This window comes from Hippocampus bargibanti, linkage group LG18 (assembly GCF_051943395.1).
Source record: "Hippocampus bargibanti isolate YZ-2025 linkage group LG18, ASM5194339v1, whole genome shotgun sequence".
Lineage (NCBI taxonomy): Eukaryota > Metazoa > Chordata > Actinopteri > Syngnathiformes > Syngnathidae > Hippocampus > Hippocampus bargibanti.
This window is the reverse complement of record NC_142751.1, coordinates 4,250,060-4,275,008: the sequence shown is the minus strand read 5'-3', so window position 1 is coordinate 4,275,008 and position 24,949 is coordinate 4,250,060. Positions and strand designations below refer to the sequence as shown.

The 24,949-nt window shown below is 42.5% G+C and overlaps 3 protein-coding genes across 4 annotated transcripts; all 3 read right to left on the bottom strand.

Moving 5' to 3' along the window:
• Positions 1-787: 787 nt before the first annotated feature.
• On the bottom strand, positions 788-2,932 carry LOC148884314 (uncharacterized). Its single transcript, XM_089020364.1, has 3 exons — positions 2,482-2,932; positions 2,269-2,404; positions 788-1,173 (listed from the first exon to the last, which is right to left on the bottom strand). Exons 2-3 carry the CDS (start codon positions 2,391-2,393, stop codon positions 1,044-1,046), a joined length of 255 nt encoding a protein of 84 aa, XP_088876490.1. The 5' UTR covers positions 2,394-2,404; positions 2,482-2,932; the 3' UTR covers positions 788-1,043.
• A 136-nt stretch (positions 2,933-3,068) lies between these two features.
• tdgf1 (teratocarcinoma-derived growth factor 1) lies at positions 3,069-9,827 on the bottom strand. The gene is made up of 6 exons (XM_089020363.1): positions 9,492-9,827; positions 9,341-9,396; positions 7,761-7,949; positions 6,231-6,345; positions 5,265-5,374; positions 3,069-3,861 (listed from the first exon to the last, which is right to left on the bottom strand). Exons 1-6 carry the CDS (start codon positions 9,503-9,505, stop codon positions 3,755-3,757), a joined length of 591 nt encoding a protein of 196 aa, XP_088876489.1. The 5' UTR covers positions 9,506-9,827; the 3' UTR covers positions 3,069-3,754.
• A 47-nt stretch (positions 9,828-9,874) lies between these two features.
• LOC148884312 (leukemia inhibitory factor receptor-like) lies at positions 9,875-24,822 on the bottom strand. Of its 2 annotated transcripts, XM_089020307.1 has the most exons (18): positions 23,670-24,822; positions 23,525-23,598; positions 22,283-22,434; positions 22,044-22,197; positions 21,348-21,623; positions 21,110-21,236; positions 17,736-17,872; positions 17,512-17,657; positions 16,806-16,959; positions 16,648-16,709; positions 16,367-16,583; positions 15,720-15,899; positions 15,541-15,642; positions 14,544-14,708; positions 14,227-14,355; positions 13,870-13,963; positions 13,725-13,791; positions 9,875-12,139 (listed from the first exon to the last, which is right to left on the bottom strand). In XM_089020307.1, the coding sequence occupies exons 2-18, from the start codon at positions 23,592-23,594 to the stop codon at positions 11,744-11,746; spliced, it is 2,628 nt and encodes an 875-aa protein (XP_088876433.1). In that variant the 5' UTR covers positions 23,595-23,598; positions 23,670-24,822; the 3' UTR covers positions 9,875-11,743. The 2 variants fall into 2 exon arrangements, with proteins under 2 accessions (XP_088876433.1, XP_088876434.1); XM_089020308.1 differs by lacking the exon at positions 15,541-15,642.
• Between the last annotated feature and the right edge of the window lie 127 nt (positions 24,823-24,949).

The window sequence follows — 24,949 nt, the reverse complement described above, 5'->3', positions numbered from 1 at the left end:
AACGCTAGCACGTGTGGCTGCCGCTACTCACCCGCAGAAAACTTATCCTGTGGGTGTAACCTGTCCTTGAGAGTTATGAAAATCGCTTATAAATTAAATGTATAAATATACATAACGATGCTAACTTTCCTGGGCACGTATTTTAGAATACTCTCCACAATTATGATAGTAAAACCACTTCCTGTAACAGGAGTGCAAACCCGAAGTGTGCTAGCTTTATCTCGGGAGAAGCTACTTTGAAGGGAAAAAACTGACAATAATTGTATCTTGATCAAATGCATAACAGTCAACCACTCAATCAATGCGAATTACTGCATTTTATAAAAATGTGACATAGAAGAACGGGTTACCGTTTCTCTGCAGTCGTTTGGGAAGATGGCAGGTGTGGTCAAGTAGTGCTTTATCGATAAGCTGCTCGTGCTTTCTTCTTCTACGATCGTGAAAAAGTGGTAACGTAGTTGCGTACACGCCGAGGCACCCACTTCGCATACATTTTATGAATTAAAAGATGATATAGTGGGAGACAGCTGAGTCTTTCATCCCTCTAAAAAATACATTCTAGCAGTTTTAAAAAGACTCGTGTAAGGTTCACGTGTTAATCATCGACCAATTTAATGCAATGCTGACCTCCAGTGGAGGTTTGCAAACTGCCTGTGATGATCTCATGTAGGGCAGTCTGCATACAAATCAATTTGGGGGGAGACTGGGGTTACTTGCCAACGATAAAATGTTACATGCTACTTGATTACTTAAAAAGACACTCCGTGTTTGTTAATCATTGCATTTACATTTATTTCCATGCACGTTTTGTAATTGCTGCTGACATTTGCATCCAACTGTCCATAAACAATGATTACTGTAGTTTTACTCGTGCTGATAAAACCTTTTGTGAAATTCCCAGCAGAGCAGAATCACAGCTTTGCAGATTGTTCCTTAATTTATATACATTTTAAAACATTAAACATGCACAGTGCACAGCGAGGGGGGGGGGGGCTGGATCATATGGCTGGATGTTTTCTTTTTTTCTTTTTCTTGCGTTGCGGTCAAGCCGCAGCAGAATCAAGCTCTGCGAGCCGTTCGCGGGCGTTCTGAGACCGTTTGACCCTCTCCTCTAAAAAGCCTCGTTGATGCTCGTTCCTCTGATCCAACTTGACCAACCATTGACACCGCAGCCTGGAGAGAGTAGAAAAGAGGCCCGTTGAACACGCTGACGCCACGATCCTTGCCAGCAGGACACTGTTAAACACGTTGGTTCACGTTGGAAAATTGGAAACTTGTTACGACATTCAATCGCGAGCATTTGCCGCTCGGTCGTGGTGTTCGGGCGTGAGGACAAGAATGGCGGTGTGACCATTTCCCCTGGTACCATCCATCTCGGGTTTGGGCCCAGATTAATCTGGCTGGCATCTACTGCAATTTGAGCCGAGGTGACTGCTGTGATGCATAATTAAGTTGTTAAAAAAGTGTAGGAGGGGTACGGTGCCAGTGTTCCGATCCACCTTGTGAGGTCAGTGAAAATCTGTCATCGCGCACAGTCGCACTTCACTTAATGTGAATCATTCTATTCATCCGTCCTGGTATATTCCCGCTGATCTAGGGGGGATTGAAATGGATGGCCAGGCCCTCCTAATCAACATTCCCAGGCTACTTGGTGTTGAGAGACGGGCGAGCTGTAAACATTAGCGAGACAATTTATAAAAGTCACGTCGCCGTGAAGCTACGCTGCAAGCAACACACATACAAAGATTATCATAATCAGAACAGAAATATATATATATATATATATATATATATATATATATATAATCTGAAATTTTTATGTTACTTCCGGGTTGAGTGAACACTGGTGCGTGTGGCTGCCGCTGCTCACCTGCTAAAAAATATCCTGTGACTGTAAAGTGTCCTTGGGTGCTTTGAAAGCCGCTTGTAAAATAAATTTATTATTATTATTATTAGCAAGCTAGCTCAGTCGCTAGCTAACTCGGTCGCTAGCTAGGTTCAAAACCATTTGAAACTACTTTATGCTCCTTCCCATCACCGTAAACGGCGAGCCCAATTGTTATCTTTTCTGACTGTCACTCAAATCGAGTGATTGAGTGACTTTTCCCCCTAGTGCTCAATGTCGCAAAACAGCTACTGGACCCCTCCCCAAAAAAAACCTCTAACCCAGAATCCCTGCAAGTGCAGTCGGTCGTCTCCGTTCTCACGATCCAACCCGAGTGCGTTGGTGCCAAAGGGCAAACTCAAAAAGGCATTTTTGGCGGCCACCTTGTCAGGGCGCTGCTTTCCCTGCGGTTCTCCTCCTCAACCATCTGTTGCACGTGCCGTTCGATCCTGCGCTCCCAGAAGAACCTCAGGTTCTGCTTGTCGTGGATCCGAGCCACGTTCATCATTCGGCGGCGAGCTGTCAATGCAAGATGACTTGACGATTGCTTTGTTTCCAGTTGATTTTTGTTTTTTTACAATCTTCTAATGACTTACGTTTGGTTTCCCAGGAATGAGACTTTTGCGTCCTGCGCGCTCTCCAGTATCTCACTTCTCACTCTTCTCCTTGTGATTCATCTTCTTCCCTCATCCTCTTCTGTTCCTCTTTTTTCTTTACTGATTCATATCTCCCACCGCAGCCTATCTATTCCTGACTTTTAACTCCTCCCCCCACAACCTCCAAATCTTCACCATTCTGTTTCTTTGTGGTTCGCCCCCGCGCCTGGAAAAGTTCCACCGAGTGTCTCCTCATCATGTAACACGGTGTAATACAAAAACCGTTCAGAGGAAATCCAACCCTGGTGAGAAGCTTTCAGTGGAGATTGTCGGTGACCCGCGAATGATGCAAACCTCATCGGGGGTTCTTAATAGGATCTGTGGGTTTAAATCCCCGCTTCATTCTTGGTGACATCAGCCCTACCCACTCTGGAGGACACTGCAACAATCAAAACATGAGGGCGGAAAATCCAACTGGACCCTCCAAACCCTGCCCACCACCTTTTCCAGCGAGTCCCCCTCAGGCAGGCGCTAGCGATCCAAATTCAGCAGACATTTAAACAGCTTCTTCCCCCGTTTATTTGAAACAGTAAACATTTTCCAAATTCCAAGCTTATCTAATTTCCAGTGACAAGACTCTTATCTCTGGTTTGGTGACGGCGCTTGAATTGAATCTCTGTTAGCTTCTTATCTTTAACACGCGCATCCGTTGTTGCTCTGCTTGTTGGCTTATCTTGACTTCAATAACAACAAATAAAATACAAAAAAAGGGCAAACGTGGCCCTGCCATCGCGTCCGTCCACGACGTCATTTTGGCGGCGCATCTCATTAGCAGGACGCTCGGGATGGGTTGGCATCCAATCCAAAGGGCGAATCATAGCGACAGACGCGCCATTGAGGGTCTTCAATTAGCGTCCATGTTTTGTTGTCGGAATAAACATTGCGTGTTCATTTGTGTTCACAAAGGACATTTTTCAAAAAGCTTGAGAAACACTTCAAAATATGAATCGTGTGCCAAAAAGAGAGCGTCAGCGTCATCCGGCAGCTTCTTTGGGTCATAAAACAAACCAGTGGCGGAACTTTACGGCTACTCGTCAGGATTTGAAAGAGTTCACTCATCAGGAACAACGTCTGGCTGCCATTTTTTTTTCCTGGAAATGTTTTTCATCTTCTGTAAATTACACTTAGAGTAAAATAAATAGATAAAAAAAAAAGATTTATAGCTCGGAGCGCTGTGGAGAGCTATCGTTTCTTTGTATCAATCGATTTCCTATCATAAGAAAAGACAAGGTAGTAGGAGCGCCGCCAGACTCAGACAGCAACTGTACTGAAGTATCCCCATGGCAGACGAATGGTACCACTGCACTTCCTCGGAGTCATCTACAAACCAAACAAACACCACGATTAAAATATACATGACGCAATAATCAAGTGATAACTGTTGTGGTCGTGTCTGGGCTGCAGAGCTGAAGCACCAGCTCAGGGATGCCTCAGAGAGGCTAGGTGGGGCTAGGCCATTTCAATATTTGAAAACAAATCGTGGGAATCTGAACTCATTCACTGCCATTCCTGAATTTATTCGGGAATTGAAAATATGACATGGAACGCCATTGGCGAATTGTTCGTTTTTTTTTTTTGCGGAGGTGCCGATAAAGCGCTGGCCAGACCTCTGGCAATGTTTTTCCCTTCCAGCATTTGCCTTCTATCCATGTTAACACTTTGTTACAGCTTCAGCTGTTGTTAAATAATAATAATAATCATCATCATCATCATAATCATAATAATCATAACAACAATAATAATAATAATAATAACACATTTCATTTATAAGCGCATTTCAAAACTCTCAATGTCACTTTACAGTCACAGGATAAGTTTTTATGTGGGTGAGCAGTGGCAGCCACACACGCCAGCGTTCACTCAACCCACTCATAGAAAGCTAACTAGTCAGCTAATAATAATAATAATAATCATCATCATCATAATCATAATAATAATAATCATAATAACAATAATAATAATAATAATAATAATAATAATAATAATAATACATTTCATTTATAAGCGCATTTCAAAACTCTCAAGGACAGTTTACAGTCACAGGATACATTTTTCTGCGGGTGAGCAGCGGCAGCCACACGCGCCAGAGTTCACTAAACCCGGAAGTAACGCACACATAATATAATAATAATCTCAAGATGATAATAATACATTTTATTTCAATAAAATATATAAATCAATAAATATGTATTGTATTTTGTACATCCGCCCCCATTTCAAGCTCAGATAACTCCAGATCCATATAACTTACTTTTCTTTCATCAGAAAAAAAAAAGAGTTCATTACAAAATAAGAGTTCATTACAAAATAAGAGTTCATTAGGTTTCTTACGCTGCATTGAATGTTTATGTCGTCCTAAACTCAATATTCTGTGGGTCTTGCAATTTGAGTGGCAATGACAAAAACCCTGGCACTGTAGTGGAAACATCCTCTGGCAGTGAATGAGTTAAAAATAACTTGAAAATGTATCGGGAGCCAGTGAATGGATGCTAGAGTGTGACTTCTGTGCTCTCTCTTACGAGTACCAGTTGAGAGGCAAACAGCAGCGATTTGGAGCAACTGGAGAGGCTGAAAGGAGGATCGACCGACTCCTAAGTCAAGAAATTGGGACATTGTTGTCTAACTACCGCATGTTTACGCCTGAGGCCCACCGTTGTCTCGTCGGCGCATAAACGGAGAGAAAAGCATTTGACTTGTGACATTTGTACTTGGGGAAACCATACCGCAGTCTTTGTGGAAAACGCGGGGGAAGCAGTGCAGCAAACCGTACCCACAACGGCAATATGAGCAGCCTTTACGCACCCATTCGCCATGCGGAACCGGACCGCAGCGCCTGCAGAGCAAAAAAAGATGATTGCAGTTACAGTGAGACCTCAACTTACAAACACCTTATCTTACAAACTTTTCGTCTTACAAACATCAAATTTATGAAAATTAAACCTTATAAGAAGCACTATTTTCATAATACACACCTACCACGGCTGGCGGAGTGATCTTCGGCGGAAGCAGATGACCGAACAGCACCAGAGGTTAAGTTACCAACAGTCCTTATGGAAGGTGACTGTCCTTCCATAAGCCATCAACGACCATCAAAAAGGTAAATAAAACTTGATTTTACAGCACAGTTTATTTCTTTAATTACAGTCCTCATGTAATGCGCCTCTTTCCAAACAGCAATTCCCTTTGACCTTCGACCTCCAACGCCATTCCATCAAGCCATAAATGACCATCACAAATGTAAATAAAGTGACTTTATGATACAATGCAGTGTATTTCTTTCATTACAATACAATAGCACATTTATTATACATAGAATAAGGTATGTTGTGTGTAGTTTTAAGGCTTATTTAGTTGAAAAGTATATTTTATGGAAACCCGGGAACGGATTATTCCCATTTTAATGGTTTCCCATGGGATTTTTGTTTTGAGATACACACTTTTTGCCTTACACACTCTGTCTGGGAACCAATTAAGTTTGTAAGTTGAGGTCTCACTGCATATGCAAGAAATGCATATCCGTCAAACAAAAGCATTTGTTTTTATAAACGTGAGTTCAATAATATCATTGTCATGACCAGATGAGTGACATTCGGGTGTAAGAATCTCTGTGAAGGAGTCATTCGAAGGTGAATGGAAAATGTGGTGTGTGTGAGTTTTTTCTTTTGTTTGATTTTTCCTTTTTACATTACCTGATGCGCTGGTTGTACTCGCAGGTGCGGCCGGTAAAGAAAGGAGGACAAGCACAGAAACTCCCCAGAATGCAGGTTCCCCCGTTCTTACAGCAGCTTCGGCTCTGCTCAGCACCTACAAAAGGGATTGAATTGAATTAGCCTTTATTCGTCTCGCCGTGGAGAAATATACATTTCACAGCAGCACAGTGACGAAAGTAAGGAAAGGAAAGAAATAATAATAATAATACATTTAATCTATAAGTGCCTTTCAAAACTCTCAAGGACACTTTACAGTCACAGGATATTTTTTTTCTGTGGGTGAGCAGCGGCAGCCACACGCGCCAGCGTTCACTCAACCCGGAAGTAACATAAATAAAAAAAAAAACAAATAATAATAAACAAACAATATGACAACACAAAGACACAGAGAGTCATTAATTCGTCAGCATTTTCTGTACCATTTTTGTGACATGAAGCAGTTCTTTATAAAGTAGAAGAACATAAATACAGGAGCTGCTGTAAAGGCAGCCACTCTCGCGTTGCCATTTTGAATTCAAAACAATAAAAAGAAATAAGTCATGTGACAACACAGAAGACAGATATTCAATCTTCAGCACTTTCTGCACCCTCTATGTTGGATGAAGCAGTTCTAGATGAAAGATGAGAGGATAAAAGCCTCCTTTTCACCAGTGGATCAGGGATGTCATGTTTAAAAATGTGTACGTGTCTGCTGCAAGCTAAAAGCAAACACCATGCTTTGGCATTCATTGACAAAAAGAGACTGTCACCCATCTCCTGTTCCACGTCAATCCGCTTCAATTCCTAGCCGCGACAGTTCTATATAAGCAACACCGATCTTTTCGCTGAACAAAGCGAGGCTGTGAAAATGCTGCCCATGATAGGCGCACAAAAATCACAATGTCCCCAGATCTGTCCAGTGATGACAGTCAAATGGCACCCACATTCTTCCCAATCAAAAACGGTGCTGTCATATTCGGAAAGGCACAGGAGGAAAAAGGGAAAGAAAAAAAGGGACTGCAAGTGCAGGAGATTTTTGGGAGGTGCACAATTGGTCTACATTGTTTCATAAAAATGTGAAAAGAACCGAGATTTCGTGTCCGTTTTGTGTTGACATTTTTTTGGGGTGACAAATCTTAGATTGGGCCCCTCTGCTTGTGCGTGTTTGCGTCTGTGACGTAATCCATTAACCCAACGCACACACACCCACACACACATTCTTGGGGTGCATCTGCTTTACGTCAGCAGACAAACACAAAGAGTCTGAACAAACATCTGAAAATAACAAAAATACACTAAAAGTCCTGACAGGCTGCGTGTCTGGAAATACACATTTTGCCTACTTTGGTACTTGTAAAAATTTGAAAGAAATATCGTTATTTTGCAATGTTGATTTAAAATATTGGGAGAAAAATGGTGTCGGTTTATAATAAATTTACACCGCAACAGAATAAAACAAACAAACAAACAGTGCCAATGCAGGTCGGCTGCCGCCATCTGTGCGCACAGCGACCGAGCGGATAAACTTACTGTTGGTGAGGCCGACGAAGGGGATGACGGCGTTGGCGTCGCGGTGTTTACGGTCCCCGTTGTTTGGCAAATTTGCTTGGGTAAATTGATCAAGGAAGCCTTGAGAGGACTCCGGGGATTTGACCTCAGCGGGGGTCAACAGAGGGAATGGAGGAGTCCAGCCTTTGTGACAATCCTCTCCAATACAACCTAAAAATGTACATAAAAAGTCAGAATCAGAAAATCTAAATTGGTGCAGAAAATCAGTGAACCATTTAAAAGTCGTCGTCCCCATTTTTGTAGTAAAACAAGTGTGCAATTATACGGATAACAACAACAACAACAACAATAATAATAACAATAAATTTCATTTATAAGCGCCTTTCAAAAATCTCAAGGGACCTTTACAGTCACAGGATATTTTTTTCTGCGGGTGAGTAGCGGCAGCCACACACGCCAGCGTTCACGCAACCCGGAAGTAACATAGTAAAAACAATATCCTACACAGTGAGACCTCAACTTATACACACCTTAATTTACAAACTTTTCGTCTTACAAACGTCAAATTTATGAAAATTAAACCTTATAATAAGCACTATTTTCATAATACACACCCACCACGGCTGGCGGAGTGATCTTCGGCGGAAGCACATGACCGAACAGCACCAACAGTCCTTATGGAAGGTGACTCTCCTTCCATAAGCGACCATCAAAAAGGTAAATATTTTTTTTTTTTTACAGCACAGTTTATTTCTTTAATTACAGTCCTCATGCAATTCCCTTTGACCTTCGGCCTCCAACGCCATTCCATCAAGCCATAAATGACCATCACAAATGTAAATAAAGTGACTTTATGACACAATGCAGTGTATTTCTTTCATTGCAATACAATAGCACATTTATTATACATAGAATAAGGTATGGTGTGTGTAGTTTTAAGGCTTATTTAGTTGAAAAGTATATTTTATGGAAACCCGGGAACGGATTATTCCCATTTTAATGGTTTCCTATGGGAATTTTGTTTTGAGATACACACTTTTCGCCTTACACTGTCTGGGAACCAATTAAGTTCGTAAGTGGAGGTCTCACTATATATATATATATATATATATATATATATATATATATATATATATATAGTAAAGTCTCGTTATATCGATATCGGAAATATCGATAGTCACGTTTATATCGATACTATTTCTATGCAAACAGGGTCGGACATATCGATAGTCCCTGTTACATCGATATTTTTTCGGACTCCCTTGAAGATCGATATAACGAGACTTTACTGTATATATATATATATATATATATATATATATATATATATATATATATATATATATATATATATATATATATATATATATATATATATATATATATATATATAACAAATAAGATGCCAACACAATGACACCGTCATTCATTCTTCAGCACTTTCTGTACTCTCTGTGACATGAAGCAGATAAAAGAGGAGAGGATGAGTGTCCTCGACATCAACCAGAATCTTTTTTTTATACTAACCTGTTGATAAACTTGATGCTAGCCATTATCTTTTCTTTGAAAATGAATTCTTTCAAACTAATTACAACACTGACCTGAATTACGGATAGCAGCAGAGTAACTCACACCGATCAGAGTGAATAACACAATCCTGCAAATACAAACACAATAAATAAACAAACAATGGAATAATTTATGATTAGCACTCACAAGAAACAACACTCGTCGCTGTTTGGTTAGACTCACCGGCAGGGTAACATCGTCGTACCTTAAATTCAAGAAAAATGCTTGAGGGATGAAAAAAGAAATTAAATCCGCCTCACACTATCTGGGACGAAAATAATGGAGTCGATAATATAAGACGCGATCCACTGTAGCAGGAACGAGCATCATGTTTCATTTGCCATGCGGCACAGACAAATGCAATTGCCTTTGACCAAATCCAGGATTGATCTTGAAATGAAAATCGCCCTGTGGGGGAGGATTGAGAGGGGGAAAAAACAAAAAACCCAAACGCGGTCCTCCCCCAGAGGCTCCTCCGAGAGTGTGCGGCTCACCGCAGGTGACTCTCGTCCAGGTGGAGCAATTCCCCCCCCCCCCCCCCCCCCCCCCATGCCCCCTCCTCCGGAATTCACGCCCACCACCCGTCTCACTCGCTCTCACTTCTTTGACCCCAATCAACATCAACGTGAGAAACCGAAAGTGACCCTGGATCCGTTTTCCCCCCATTTTTTTAAACGCTCCGCCGATGTTTCACGTCAAACTTTCTCGTCAAAGTGACACGCAATCGACGTCATTTCGATTTCAATCTACCCTAAAACGGGGTTGTCATCTTTTCCCAAACCCATTGCGACTCACACTAAAGATAATTAGAGGTTGATATAAATTTTTTGTCGAAAATCTTGAAATTGGACTGCCCCTCCCCTCCTCCCGCTTCATACATATGGAAATGACCCCCCACTCGACTATTCACACGTTAAGCAGGAAACAAGCTTTTCCACCGACCACCCATTTTCAGCATATAAATCGTATTTATTTTAGAACGGTCTCGACTTTCTTCTGCGTGTTTTTATTCCCTGGATAGCAGGTACATATAGTATTTCAAATCAAGTTTAGCTTTGAGAGTTCCCACATTATGGATGTTTTTGAACGCCGCACTGGTGCTTGATATACTATTTGTCCAAATAATACTAATACAGTAATACATTTAATTCACAAATTATTTCATTTAAAACTAATGAGTACAGTTTAACCTATTGTAACATTTTTTTACGCAGATACAATATTTAACATTGATTTAGGCTGCTATTTAGCATTTAATTTTAGCCCTGCCTAAAAACACTTTGTAAAATAATGCTTTTACGTCAAAACTTTATAGGGTACTAAGCACATTCAAACATGAAATGCATATTATTGGAATCCCTCTGCTGGATCTAATTTGAATTTTATATCAACCTCTAATTATCTTTAGTGTGAGTCGCAATGCTTTAAAAAAAATGGAAAATTTAAAAATGTAAACATTTTCCGGTCGGTCTTGAACTACAAGGCCACATAAATGCTTGTTTAAAATATTATTGGCTACTCAATATTCAAAGATGGCGATTCCACTTCCCATCATCTGAATCAAAGGCTTGTTTTCCATTATTTCCTTGACTATACCAACCCCCCACCCTGACCATTGGAGGCTCGGGGGTTGTGGGGGCGCAATGAGAGGTGGAAATGGCTGTTTTGTAATCTGCGCAGCATCACAATGTAGTCTGATCTCATGCTAATGCAGAGCAGGAGAAGCGGCAGCATGAAGGCAAAGCTCATCTGAAAACTCCAGGAAATCTCCATTCCAAAAGCTAAACCAGGAGCAAGAAATGAAAGGGTTAAAAAAAAGAAATGCACCATGGGGTGTTGGGGTATGCAGGGTGGGGGTTATTGCTATGCGTACAGTTGTGTGACATGTGAGCGTCAAGGGGCCTTTTCCTGTGCTATGTGAATCCTTCTTATTTAACTCATTCACTGCTTGACGATGTGCAAAAAAATGTGTCCACTCCAGTGCCAGGGTTTATGTCATTGCCACTCGAATTCCAGTACCCACGGAATTTGGAGTTTTAGGACTTCAATACAACGTAACAAATCTTAGACTCTCTTCTTTCATTGGGAAAAAAGTGTTGATTCCTAAATGATATGGGTCTGAAGTTATATGAGCTTGAAATAGGGGTGATTGACCAGCGCTTTATCAGCACCCCCACATGAAAAAAAACTTAACCAAAAACTGAAACAATTCCCAAATAACTTCGCGAATAGCAGTGAATGAGTTAATTTAGATCTACAATGGGTAGAAAAGCCCTTTAAAAAATCAACATTGACTTTTAATGTTACAGGAATTTGTTAAGTAACATAATGTTGTAAAGTGCCTGAGCTGCTTTATAAACTGCCAAAGTGCTATTGAGAGTCGCGACTGTTGTCATTGCCGCCATGAAAAAAAAAAAAAAACGAGTGCGGATAAACTATTGGGAAGGGAACTGCGGTAACAAAATGTAAGTTAAGACACAAGGCAAAGGATTAGCTGGAGCTTCGTCCAGCTGTCCTTTTTGTTTCTGAGGCTGATATCCTTTGGAACCTTCCACCAAAGAGTCCGTCGAGGTGAAGTTGAAGGAAGGGTTAAAATGTCCACCCGTCGGGAGAGATGCCGACAACGGCGGCGGTAGTCGTGGCAACTGACATGGAGCAGCGGCGTTCCGTGGGGTGACGTTTTCAATCGGTTGGTTGTCGCCTCCAGTTTCCCGCTCGCCACAATCCAACCTCGGCGCTTCGGATTTGCAGTGCAGCTCGGGAATCGCCATGAATTCCGCTTCGGTGTGATGGCTCATTTCCACAAAAATAGGACGGCAATTTTGTTTCATCTGGGGGGATAAAATAACTCACATTAATTACTTGATGGATTCAAATGACTGGTTTGGTTCCGCATTGCCCATTTTGGATTATTTTAAACGCAGTGGCGGGCCTTGCAGGACTTCAGTAGTAATACGGCCTTCAGTAGTGCTACGTCTGAATCAATCAGCTGCGAGTGTGGTGTAATTTACTACACGTCCACTAGAGTGTGCTCTTGGCCAGGATTTTCAATATTGGATTGGATTGGATGTACACTGATTACAGTTTACAAACCCCTTGGTTTACGAACTTTTCGGTTTACGAACGTTACATTTATGACAATTTTACCTTGGCATACAAACTTTTTTCGTACAGGAGTTGCCTCAATGAGTGATGTGTCGTTCGCAAACGAGCACGTTCTTCTGACAACAAAACGGCAGCCGACCGTTTTTGTTCTCTATTCCCCGCCCCCAGTCTTTGGTTAGAGCCCCGTGATAGGTCAAGAAAGCAGCGGTGAGGGGGTGGTGGTTTAAACATTAAATAGACAGGCAGACGACAGTGAGAGAGTTTCAACTTTGATAGTTCAAAGGCAGAGTGTAGACTGCAAGGTTAAAATCAGGCTCCACAAACAACCCGCACAAGCCATCTGTACACTTGATGCAAAAAGCTATCAACCCAGCTAAACAGAACACAATTGATGAGGAACTAAATACAATTATCACACAGAAAGTACCTACAAGGGATCATTCCTCAAGATGGTTAAAGGATAAGGTTACGTTCCTCATCAAGTGTTTAATGCTGAAGAAACCGGCCACTCCATTCATCAAGCCATCAACGACCATCACGAAGGTAAATAAAACGACTTTATTATACTGTAGTTTATTTCTTTATTTACAATACCATAGCACATTTGTTATATATAAAATACGGTATATTTCATGTAGTTTTAAAGCTGAGAAAATTAGAAAGTAGAAAATTATGTTTTATGGGGACCTGGGAACGGATTATTCTCTTTTTAATGGTTTCCTCTGGGAAATTATTTTTTGGGATACACTTCGCCTTACACACTCTGTCTGGGAACCAATTAAGTTCGCAAGCCAAGGCATCACTGTACCTTTATTCGTCTCACAGTGGAGAAATTTACACTTCACAGCAGCAAAGTTATGAAAGGAAGAGGAAAGGAAAGAAAGAAGTAGAAAAACAAAATACAGGAGCTGCTGGAAAGGCAGCCACTCTCGCGGCGCCATCTTGATTTAAAAAAAATAACTAAAAAAACTAAATAAATAATATGACAACACAACGACACAGAGAGTCATTCATTCTTCAGCACTAGCTGTACCCTCTTTGTGACATGAATCAGTTGTAGATTCAAAAGGAGAGGATCATTCAATATTCTGTGGGTCTTGGATTTTGAGTGACAATGACAAAAACCCTGGCACTGGAGTGGACACATTTTTGCACATTGTCTGTCAGTGAATAAGTTAATAAGAATTCATGGACAAAATATAATTCACATTCGTCTGTGATTCAGATATTTTTAGGGCAGCAGAGAAGGCCTTGTAGGCCCACCACTGTTCAACTTCATTTGCAAGCCATAACTTGGAAAAGAATGCCTACCCGTGACGTCATCCACTTGTCCTTCAACACGGGCATCGGGATGGGAGGATAGACCTTCAGTTTGATGCTACAAAAGATGACATTGGACAAAGCGTATTTGAAAGGGGATGCAAGATGAGTTTAGAAACGGCGCTACGCTCCTCACCATTCCCAATTTCTGTAGCAAAGGATGACAATCAAGCAGAGGAGGACAAAAATGGTGGCGATGGTGATGCCGACAGCCTTGATCAAGTTATCCGCTGCCAAACAGACAAACGGCGCAGATGAGGAACGATTCTGATCAACGGATTCTTGTCATCAATAATTTCCGTGCAATTTGAACTCAAGTTAAATCAAGTTTTGACAAGAATCGAATCAAGGGCGCGGAAAAATCCGACTGGACCCTCCGCACCCTGCCCACCACCTTTTCCAGCTACTCCAATGTGCAGCGTGTTCTACTGGAGACAAATTCCTTATGTGTTCCACATACTTGGCAATAAAAATGATTCTGATTCTGACATACTCAGCGAATTCAAGGTGACGGTGATGGACGTGGCGCCGCATTGTCCGACGCTTGTTTTTGCCTTCACTGTGAACGTGTACGAGTTGATTTGGAGATTTCTGGCCATCAAGCTGCTGTCTCGAGGATCGTCTGAAATAAGACAGTCAGACATTCTACTGGGGGCTCGATCTGAACACCAACCACAGTGACAAGTTGGCTCTACCTACTGGCCATGTTAGGAACTGTTTTAATATTTAATGATGTAAAGTGCTTTCAACGGTGTGTCATTTTGCGTTACGGGTTTCCATCTCACAAACACGCTTGAAGTTCCACATTACCTGTGCTGATATTCATGACGCTGCTGTTGTTGTTTTCGCGATAGTACAAGACGTAGCCTTGGATGAAAGCAGACTGCTCTTGGAGGGCCACAGGATCCCAGGAGACCTCCACATCCATATCCCTCTGCCTCCATTTCAGCATTTTGAAAAGACCGTCTGGTATAACTGGAAAAGCAGAAGAAACGGAGGAATCTTTCATAAACAAGGTAAAGATTTGATAACACTTTATGACTGTCATGACTGGACTGCTCTGGGGTGTTTGTGTTTGTTTGTTTTTTCGCGCATGTCATGGGCATTTTCACAGCCCCGCTTTGTTCAACGGAAATGCAAAACACACCTCCCTTCCAGTTCCATGTGGAACTGCCGCGGCTTGGAATTGAAGCGGATTGACATGGGACAGAAGATGTGAGAAAGACTCTTACATCAATGGATGCTACAGTTTCGTGTTTGCTTTCAACATTTAGCTTGTAGCAGACGCGCACATTCTATCATAACGTCTCTGATCCACTGGTGAAAAGGACGCTTCGATCCTCTCCTCTTATAATATGTATTATAAGAGGGGATAATAATAATCAGAATGAGAATCAGAAAACCTTTATTCGTCCCACAATGGGGAAATTTGCAAAATAATAATAATAATAATAATACATTTCATTTATAAGCGCTTTTCAAAACTCAAGGACACTTTACAGTCACAGGATATTTTTTCTGCGGGTGAGCACTTTATCGAGAACTGCTTCATACAACAAAGAGCGTGCAAAAAGTGCTTAAGATTGAAGACCGTCTGTGTTTTTTGTGTTGTGTCACATTATTTGTTATTTTTGTTGTTGTTTTTTACTTCAAGATGGCGTCGCGAGAGTGGCTGGCTTTACAGCAGCTCCTCCATTTTGTTTTTGCTGCACTGAAATGTAAATTTTTCCACGGTGAGACAAATAAACAGTTTTCTAATCTAATCTAATGACATATTCGTTCAAGGATGCCATAAGGGAGGCCTTACTTCTCTCCTTGACGTATCCTTCTCGTCTCTCAAGCAACACGGGAGCTGCGGGAGTGCAGCAGTAGATCGATATACGGTATCTAACACCCTCTTGGAAATGTTCTGGTGATGATACAGCGGCAGAGGGGTGCTTTACCACAACGGCATGTCATTCTGTCAATGCAGAAAGGTGAACTTACCTGAAAATATACTGACATTGGTTTCACCCGGCGGGACCCTCAACCAGTCAACTGTGCATGGCCCTGTGCTTGGGCACCAGTCCACGATATAGCCGCAGCTAGCGACCGGACTGACGGACCAAGACAGGTTGAAACCACCGTTACTGCCGAGAGTCTTTGAAGATTTAATGCGACCACTTCCTGTCAGAAAAGTTAGTGAAATCACAACAGTTACATTAGTTGCACAGACGAACATCGACTGGCTACATATAGATACAGCTAGCTCGTGAGCGAGACGGTTAGCTAGCTAGCGGTACGTTAATTGCACAGACGAACGCGGCAGGCTAAATACAGAGGTAGCTAGCTCGAGAGCTAGACAATTAGATAGCGAGCAGTACATTAGTTCCACAGACGAACCGCGGCATGCTAAATAAAGAGATAGGCAGCTCGTGAGCGAGACGGTTAGCTGGCTCGCAGTACATTAACTGCGCAGACGAACCGCATCAGGCTAAATACAGAGGTAGCTAGCTAGCAGTACATTAGTTGCACAGATGAACCGCGGTAGGCTAAATAAAGAGAAAGCCAGCTCGTGAGCCAGACACTTAGCTAGCTAGCAAGTTGAACAGATAGAAACTGGAATAATGTCTGATTTATAATTTGTCTCACACCTGTATTAAAGGCAGGGATGGTGATAAATGAAGGGGAAGAATTTCCATATTCATTCCTGGCTGTAACACCGACTAAATGTTCCCGCGTAGCATCCAGACTGAGCGCTAAACTCCGCTTTGGGTGCAACACGGTGAATTTTTGGGGTCTCTCAGAGGTTGGCTCCCAAGTAACTTCGTAATCTATGATGTCACCGTGGCTTTGGTTAGCCAGTGGTACCTACGAAAAAGTGAAAATCGGGTATTTTGCGAAGCGGAGCGAAAGCACACACGTCCGCACTTACTTTCCATGTGATTATGGTTTGGCTGTTGATTTCCTGCATCCATATATCAAGAGCGTCAGGAACTGTAGGATATTGAGCGCAATCAACAAGTTAGGAAACAAAAAGTATTCATTCGTCACGCTTATTTTATGGATTGCCCGTTTTCACGCCATACCAACCATCGCCCTTTGTGAGAAACTCAACAGTTGAGCTCCACTCGCTCCACTTCCAGAAATGTTGAGCCGTTCCACATCGCATCATCACTTTGTACGTCCAGTTGGGATTCAAGTCATCCAAGACTGCGAAACGAAGAGCCACTCCAACAAGTTCCCTCTAGGATAAACCACAGGTGTCAAAGTCGAGGCTCGGGGGCCATATCTGGCCTACCACATCCTTTGATTCGGCCCGCGAAACAAAAATTCAATTTGTGAAATTCCATGCTCATGTATCAACCAAGCTAGCTAGCGAGCGAGCTGTCTCTCTTTTTATTCCGATATCTGGCTAATCCCTTATATCACAAGTGTTAAAGTCAAGGCCCGGAGGCCAAATCTGGCCCACCACATCATTTTATTCGGCCCGCGAAAGCAAATCAAGTCAGTGCCATGATGCTTGCTAAAGTCTGAACCAAAATTTCTAATTGTCCCATGTAAACCACAACAACAGTCATTATTTTTGATTTCATATTTGAAAACTAGTTAATGATTCATTAGTTGTGCACTCTAGATGTAATATGTGAATGAGATGAAGTATTTTACTGGTTTCCTCAGATTCAAAATGGCAGCCAGGGAGGAAAGTCACATTGTGGATCGTGGCAAAAACTGAGTTTGACATGTTTTATTTTGCAGATGCGATCATTAACGCCTTTGATTAGCTTTGGAAACTTACCACCACAAATGTTTGACCATCACTCCTCTTGATTTGGCATCGTACGCTGAGATGCTCATACATTTCTATTGGCCAATTCCACTCCAGTCTGACCTGACTGGCGTTCACCGATGAGACTTTGATTTCTCGTGGGGCAAACATGTGCACTGCAATGACGCCATCGAGACTATCATGAATATGACGATCATTTATTATGATTTATTTTACTTCTTCAACGGACGTACCTCTTTTCATCAGGTCTGCACTATCTGTGAGATGGACTGTACCAAGTTGGTTTTGTGCTGTTAAAGTCCAATTCCTCTTTCCGAAATCCACTCGCAGTCTGCGAGAACATCTCCCATCGGAGCCTTCGGAACATGGACTGCAACGCAAAAGATGGGAGGATTTTAATCGGAGATGTGTCCAGTATTGTTTTTTGACATTTTGTTGTATTTTTAAATTCAATTAATCTTTGTTAAGAAAGAGAGAGCATTCTTAAAGCAACCCCTGCTGTACAAGAATACAGTAAAGTCTCGTTATATCGATATTCTCGGGAGTCGGAAAAAATACCGATATAACCGGACTATCGATATATCCGATCCTGTGGCATGTAAATTTTCTCCTTGCATTCATAGAAATAGTATCGTAATAAGCAGTACTATCGATATAACCGATATCGATATAACGAGACTTTACTGTAATTCAAACTACAAACAATTCAACCCAACTTTGACTTTTCGCTAAAAATTGAATGCAAAAAGAACGATCTTCAATGTCGCAATCCCAAATGTGTTGTCAAAAAAAATTAAAATAGAGGAAGTTTAAACGGACAATGCATGACGCATTGTCCGCAACCATTTGATCCTTTTCTGTGGAATCAAATTGTCCGACGTCCACTGCAGCAGCATCAGTGGTGGCTAGTTAGATTTCACTACGATCGTTTTGATCGCGATAGGTCCATCGCGATCGATTGGTAGCTTGCTGCCTGCTCGCGGTTGATCGCAAATGGTGTTGGGGTACATTTTAGTCTGTAAATTAATCTGTACTTAAAGGACAACTGACGCCTCCGGACAAGTTGCGTCCATAATTTGTAAAATCACTTCAAATGACTTCTATTGAGCGTATTTTACAAAGATTCCGCCGCATATAGCTATATTTTACCTTTTAAGACTCGCACTGGATATTCATGAAGTCTTGTTTTCGAGTTGATGATGATGCCCTAAGTGACGTCACGGAAGAAACGCCCCTGACAGATAAAGCGACACACAATGCATTTTGGGTACTTTTTTTCATCTGAAAACACCCTGTTGATCGCAAAATTAGAAGGAAAACTACATAAATAACGCGATTTGCAATTGCAGTAACACGCATAAGAAGGTGTAATTTGACACAAATTCCCAGCGGACAAATCAGCCCATGTCCAACAGAGCAGAGCAGTCGACCCCCAGCGGAGGCGAACGAGGAAGCTAACCAGAGTTAGCGATTCAGCGCTTGGATAGCGGATGTTTGATGCACGTTTACTGATTTAGTCAGACTGCATGCTAACTGAGAGCTCACCTGGTGAAAGAGAGCAATCACCATATTAGTGGAGCAAACCGATCGGACAAACATCCACTTTACATCTGTCATTTTTTACTGTGGAGCGCTGTCGAGAGAGGAGCTCTCTCTCGTCTCAACATCTGATGTTCGTGTGGCGGTCTCCTTTGTGTGTGTGCGTAAAACCCACCCCTCTGTCTTCTACTACAGATTTTAACCAATAACGGGCGGCTTTACGGCTCTGATAAGCAACTTTATATACTGGACGAAACGCAGCCCGTGCGCCATCTTGTGCATTTTCTGGGCGCTACATCGGAGTCCAGATCTTCACCTGTTTCATCGCTTGCAACGGCTCGAAATGATACGGAAGGACTTCTTTAATCGATTGCAAACATTTATGCTTTCCTCCTAAGAATTATTTGAATCATATTCATAACTGGATCAGAATCAGAATCAGAATACCTTTATTCGTCCCGCAATGGGGAAATTTGCAGTCCACAGCAGCAATTGAAGAGGGATGGGGTTGGGGTGGGAGTGAAAGGATAGAAAACAAGATATTCTAAGCATAACAAAATAAAAATGTCAACTGTATACTGTGCAAATGTAGATGTGCAAAAACCGTTCTATAAACAAGACTGTACATAGTGCAGAATCAAGAGATGCATTTAGATATATTGCAACAACCCATATTTACAAGTGTCCAGTTTTTTTTTTTTTTTTTTCACATGTGATCATTGGGAATTGTGAAGCCTGACAGCAGTCGGTAGGAACGAGCGGCGGTACCTCTCCTTCTTGCAGCGCGGGTGTAATAGTCTCTGGCTAAAGGAGCTACCCAGAGCTGTCAGGATGGGCAGGAGGGGGTGGGAGGGGCTGTCCGTCATAGCTTTTAGTTTAGCTAGCGTCCGTCTGTTGCCCACCTCCTCTAGAGAGTCCAGCGAGCAGCCCACGACAGAACTGGCCCGCTTGACAAAGCGCTCCAGTCTTTTTCTGTCCCGGGTGGTGATGCTGCCTGACCAGCAGACAATGCCATAGTGGATGGCTGATGCCACCACAGAGTCATAGAAAGTCTTTAGGATCAGAACTTTAGGATCCCTGAACTCCAAAAGACCTCAGTTTCCTGAGGAGGAAGAGGCGACTCTGTCCCTTTTTGATTAGGGCATCCGTGTTTGTTGTCCAGTCCAGTTTATTGTTGAGAGTAACACCCAGGTACTTGTAGGAGGTCACCCTCTCAATGTCCGAACCCTGGATGTTCAATGGTGCAGGTGACGATTGTTTCCTGCAGAAATCCACCACCAGCTCCTTGGTTTTGCCAGTGTTGATCTGGAGGTGATTCTGCTGGCACCAGTCCACAAAGTCCTTTGTCAGTCCCCTGTATTCCCTATCGTCTCCCTCTGTAATGAGGCCGACAATAGCTGAGTCGTCAGAGAACTTCTGAAGGTGGCAGGTTGGGGTGTTGTAGTTGAAGTCCGAGGTGTAGAGGGTGAAGAGGAATGGAGCCAGGACTGTTCCCTGCGGTGCTCCGGTGCTGCAGAGAAGCCTGTCCGACTCACAGTTCTTTACCCTCACGTACTGTGGCCTGTTTGTGAGGTAGTCTGTAATCCAGGATGAGTAACAAGAAAGCATCTTCTCCGAATCTGAACTCTTTGAAGCCATTGTTTTGATTCTGGAGCAAGGCAGTTTGTGAAAGGACGTGACGTCACAAACAAGGGGGCGGGACTTTCTGAATCTCCCCAATTTCAAGCTCATTTGTGGCAGTTTTGGGACACTGTCATTTTTATTGGTGTTTTGCGTTTGACTAAAAGTATCAGCCTGCGTAATAGTTGTTAAATTAGATATCAGCCTGTGTGTTTTGGGTATTTTAGATATAAAACGTTTTTCTGATGTCAGTTAGTGTTGGTGCCCCAACAGTTGGGAAACAAAAAAATGGTGTCGGTTGTCCTTTAAGTACAGAGGGTGAGTCATTTCACTACCGCTGACGCAAAAGTGCAGCGTAACCAAATTTTACGATAACAAAAATCCCAAAACTGATCAATTTTCTCAAGTGCAACTTTTCACAGAGTAAAAAAATGGCAGTTTTCAATACCTTCCAAGCAGTTGATAGGTGGTTGGACTGCCGATCGCCAAGTGTGTGTTTCGACCCACGTTCCACAGACAATCCACCGATTGGAAATCGCGAGTTTCACAGGCGAGATCGTGATCAGCCGGAGGGTCTTGTCAATCATTATAAGACATGAAATAAAATTAAAAAATGAATAAATGATCAGCCCCCCTCATTCGTCCGCTTCTAAATTTAGGGGGGGTGTACCGTGTAGTGCACTTACATCCGATGTAAGCGCAAGCGCCGTTGTCCGCTGTTTTGGTTTCGCAAATCACATTGGTGCCGCTGGCCACCGACGCATCGATCAGATCGGCCGTCAGGGAATACGCACGATCGGCGATCTTACGAATGACCCAGTTGGCTCTGCTGTCTCCGCTGATATACAGTTTTTCCAAAACTTGCCCCGCGGGTAAAACGCAGCAGAAGGTGGCTTGACTGCCAACTTGGAACACTTTGTCTCGTGGGTAAACTTCCGGCAAAAGGGAGCCATTGTCGTCCGCTGTTAAGACAACGCAAGAACATCCGACGTCAACCAACGTCCTTGTGAAAATAAGAAGTGGAAGGTCGATGAAAAGGTTTCTTCAGCCATCATCTGTACTTCTTTGAAGGTGTCGGATGTTTCGCTCCTCATCCGAAGAGTTTCGGCAGCGAACTATAGTTGTGCCGGTAACTCTGGCCCTGTATGGACAGAGGTGGCAGTGCCAGACCTCTGCTCTGATAGGTCCTTGCTTTAAGGTTCCGGGGGGCAGTACAGTTTCCAGCACAACTTTCGTTAGCTGACGAAGCTCTTCAGATGATGAGCAAAACGTCCGACATCTTCAAAGAAGTACAGATGACGGCTGAAGAAACCTTTTCCACGATGGACCACTCCTGTACGACTCAGAGCCTCCACAGACGAAGAAGCAGAAGGATTACAAACCGGGAATAATCCGCTCCAGTTGCCACTGACTTGTCCGGTTCTGGGATCGAGACCTCAGCTTTAGTGTGATGGTAGCACACTCCAATGCTAAGTGGGGTGACCAGCTCCAGAAATGAGAAGATCCCCTCTCGCCAGGCCTCACAGCCACTTCCTCCTAAATAAACAAGAAACCGCAAGGACCAAAACGTTGACGTGTAGACTTTGGTTTGGTCTCCTGGATACGACGATGGCAAACTCACATTATGTACCGGCTGGTCAGCGACGAGCACTTCCAGCTCATACGCCAGCACAGCGTGCGGCGAAATGCATGATGGGTTATCTTCCCATCTTAACAGGATGATCTGGTCTGACGCGCTAACGGTTACATTCTGCGGTCCGCAGGGAAAAACACCTGACGCAAAATTAACATATGATCATCACATAGTCCGCAGATTCGGCGAGAAAGTCACATTTGCTTTTCCTTTCAGAACTTTGCTGCTGTGAAATGTACATTTCTCCACTGCGAGACGAATAAAGGTACATGTGCATCCAACCCATTTCAGGAGGGAATTTAACGAGAGGTGTCCAGAATGTTACAGAGTATGAAAATAGCAGTGACGAGCCATGTATTTGACAACTAGGCCTTCAGTAGTGCTATGTCTGAACCAATCCAACCTTTAATAACTCTTTTACTGGAGGTACAGCTGTGACTGTGACCCATACAAAATGTGGTGTGATACACTACAAGTCCACTAGAGGATAGCATTAGCCAGGAAATAAGGCAGTCGAGAAAGCCTTATTTATTACTTTACATTTTTTGTATTTGTTGGATGTTATGTCGAAACTACCAAAATACTTTTTTGCGCCTGTCATGGGAAGTATTTTCACAGCCCCGTTTTGTTCAGCGGAAAGGTCGGTTCTGTTGGACTGTGACTGGTCTGTGACTAGATGGATGCCTGGCTTGAGGAGCCGTGGTGAGAACAAATGCGGATGTGGAACTGTTGCGGCTTGGAATTGAATCAGATTGACGTGGGACAGGAGATGTGAGACAATCTCTTATTGTCAATGGATGCTACAGCTTTGTGTTTGCTTACGACATTTAGCATGTAGCAGACATGCACATTCCACCTTGAAGTCCCCGATCCACTGGTGAAAAGGATGCTTCATACAACAATGAAGGTGCATAAAATGCCTAAGATTGAAGATCGTCTGTGTCTTTGTGCTGTGTCACATTACTCGTCATTTTTGTTGTTTTGACTTCAAGATGATGCCGCAAGTGTGGCTGCCTTTACAGCAGCACCTGTATTTTGTTTTTGCTACTGCGAAATGTACATTGCTCCACTGTGAGAACAATAAAGGCTCATCCAAACAGAAACATAAATTGGGAAGAAAAGCAGCTGTGTGAGCATTTGTGACCACCAAGAGGTCTTATTGACACAGATATGAAAGCGCCCTAGTTTGGCATAAATGGACGAATACAAGCAAGAGTTTGGGTTACTCACCGGCGTCTTTAAAATTTCCATCTTGCGCGCTGCTGTGGAACAGTGAGACAAGTAACAGCCATGCAATCATGACGCTGTGGAAATTCATTTTGGTTTAGAGTCACTCATTAAAAAAATGACATCAAAGTACATCAAAAGGTCTCACCTGAGAAAACACGTCCAGAAGAGTGAGAAGAAAAATAAAATGGCAAATATATTTTTTTAATTCAGTTTGTCCCTGTGGCATCGCTGAGATCCAACACAGCCTGCGGTAGACGCACCCGAGTCCATTTGCTGGCTAACCGCCGAATGATTGCGAAATACACGGGGAAAGGAATGCAGGAAATGGACAGGCTACTTTCTGGTAAGTAGACATTAGTCAGAGTGCTCAGATAAAGGCATCAACTCTCACTGCTTGGAAGTGGGATGGGCCTTGGGGTCAAATAAAGTTTATATGGGTTGAACTAAGAAGATTTGGGGCAGTTGGGAGAAAGGATGGTGAATTGCGGTTCAGATGCTACTTTTCTTCTATACATACTGTTGTGTGGTACCTCCAAGCAAGGCACTGGAAATTCTAAAGGGAAGTGAACCACCACCAAATACACGTTTCTTGGATATTTTTCAAAATATCCCTCACCACGATGTGGATTTAAAAATAAATGTGTCCATATAATGGATGGCTATTTGTTAAATGTTTTATTTCACCGTGACCTGCAGGCAATCAAGCATATTTTTTTGCTTCCTGTCATTGTTTGTATCGGACCTCCAAGAATGCATTTTCATGCCGTTATGGCTTCAAACCCTCTTCAGTTTTTCACTTTTCATTCTTAACTTGCACAAAAACAAAATACAATTAACTCATTCATGAATTTATTCGGGAATTGAAAATGTTTTTTTCCTTGCTTGGGTGCCAATAAAGCGCTGGCAATGTTTATTCACTTCCACTAGGTGGCATCATTTGCCTTTGTTCCAGCTTCAGCTGTTGTTAAAGTGTTGTATAAATCAATATGTAGTATGTAGTATTTCGTCTGTGTAAGCTCTCAGTCGTACAGGAGTGGTCCATCGATGAGGTTTCTTCAGCCGTCATCTGTACAAATTTGAAGGTTTCGGACGTTTCGCCTCCTATCCAAGAGGCTTCGTCAGCGAACTAAAGTCTGACTGGTCGTATCGGCCCTATTTATATATCCCTAATGTCCAGACATGGTGGCGTCCATATCAGGAGAGCACTCACTAACTGTGGGTACCCTCAGTGGTCATTGAACAAATGTCAGAAAGAAAGAATAGGGAATGAAACCAAAAATTCTCAAGATACAAAAAGGAGAGGAGTAGTAGTACCTTACATTGCAGGAGTTTCTGAAAAATTACAGAGTCCTTTGGCAACACAAAATTCCTACTTATTTCAAACCGATAAACACGTGAAGGCAAAAATTGGTGCATCCAAAAGAT

What these genes read in the sequence shown, in the direction of transcription:
- LOC148884314 (XM_089020364.1), bottom strand. Translation starts at nt 2,393, where the DNA reads ATGATGAACGTGGCTCGGATCCACGACAAGCAGAACCTGAGGTTCTTC. An exon ending in GAAAGCAGCGCCCTGACAAG is followed by an intron (nt 1,174 to 2,268) that starts GTGGCCGCCAAA and finishes TACTCTCTCCAG; the next exon opens with GCTGCGGTGTCAATGGTTGG.
- tdgf1 (XM_089020363.1), bottom strand. An exon ending in CTTCGTCGGCCTCACCAACA is followed by an intron (nt 6,346 to 7,760) that starts GTAAGTTTATCC and finishes TCCCTTTTGTAG; the next exon opens with GTGCTGAGCAGAGCCGAAGC. An exon ending in CGTTTTCCACAAAGACTGCG is followed by an intron (nt 3,862 to 5,264) that starts GTATGGTTTCCC and finishes TTTGGTTTGTAG; the next exon opens with ATGACTCCGAGGAAGTGCAG.
- LOC148884312 (XM_089020307.1), bottom strand. Translation starts at nt 23,594, where the DNA reads ATGATTGCATGGCTGTTACTTGTCTCACTGTTCCACAGCAGCGCGCAA. An exon ending in AAACCATAATCACATGGAAA is followed by an intron (nt 16,584 to 16,647) that starts GTAAGTGCGGAC and finishes ACTTTTTCGTAG; the next exon opens with GTACCACTGGCTAACCAAAG. An exon ending in CAATGTCAGTATATTTTCAG is followed by an intron (nt 15,643 to 15,719) that starts GTAAGTTCACCT and finishes TATCATCACCAG; the next exon opens with AACATTTCCAAGAGGGTGTT.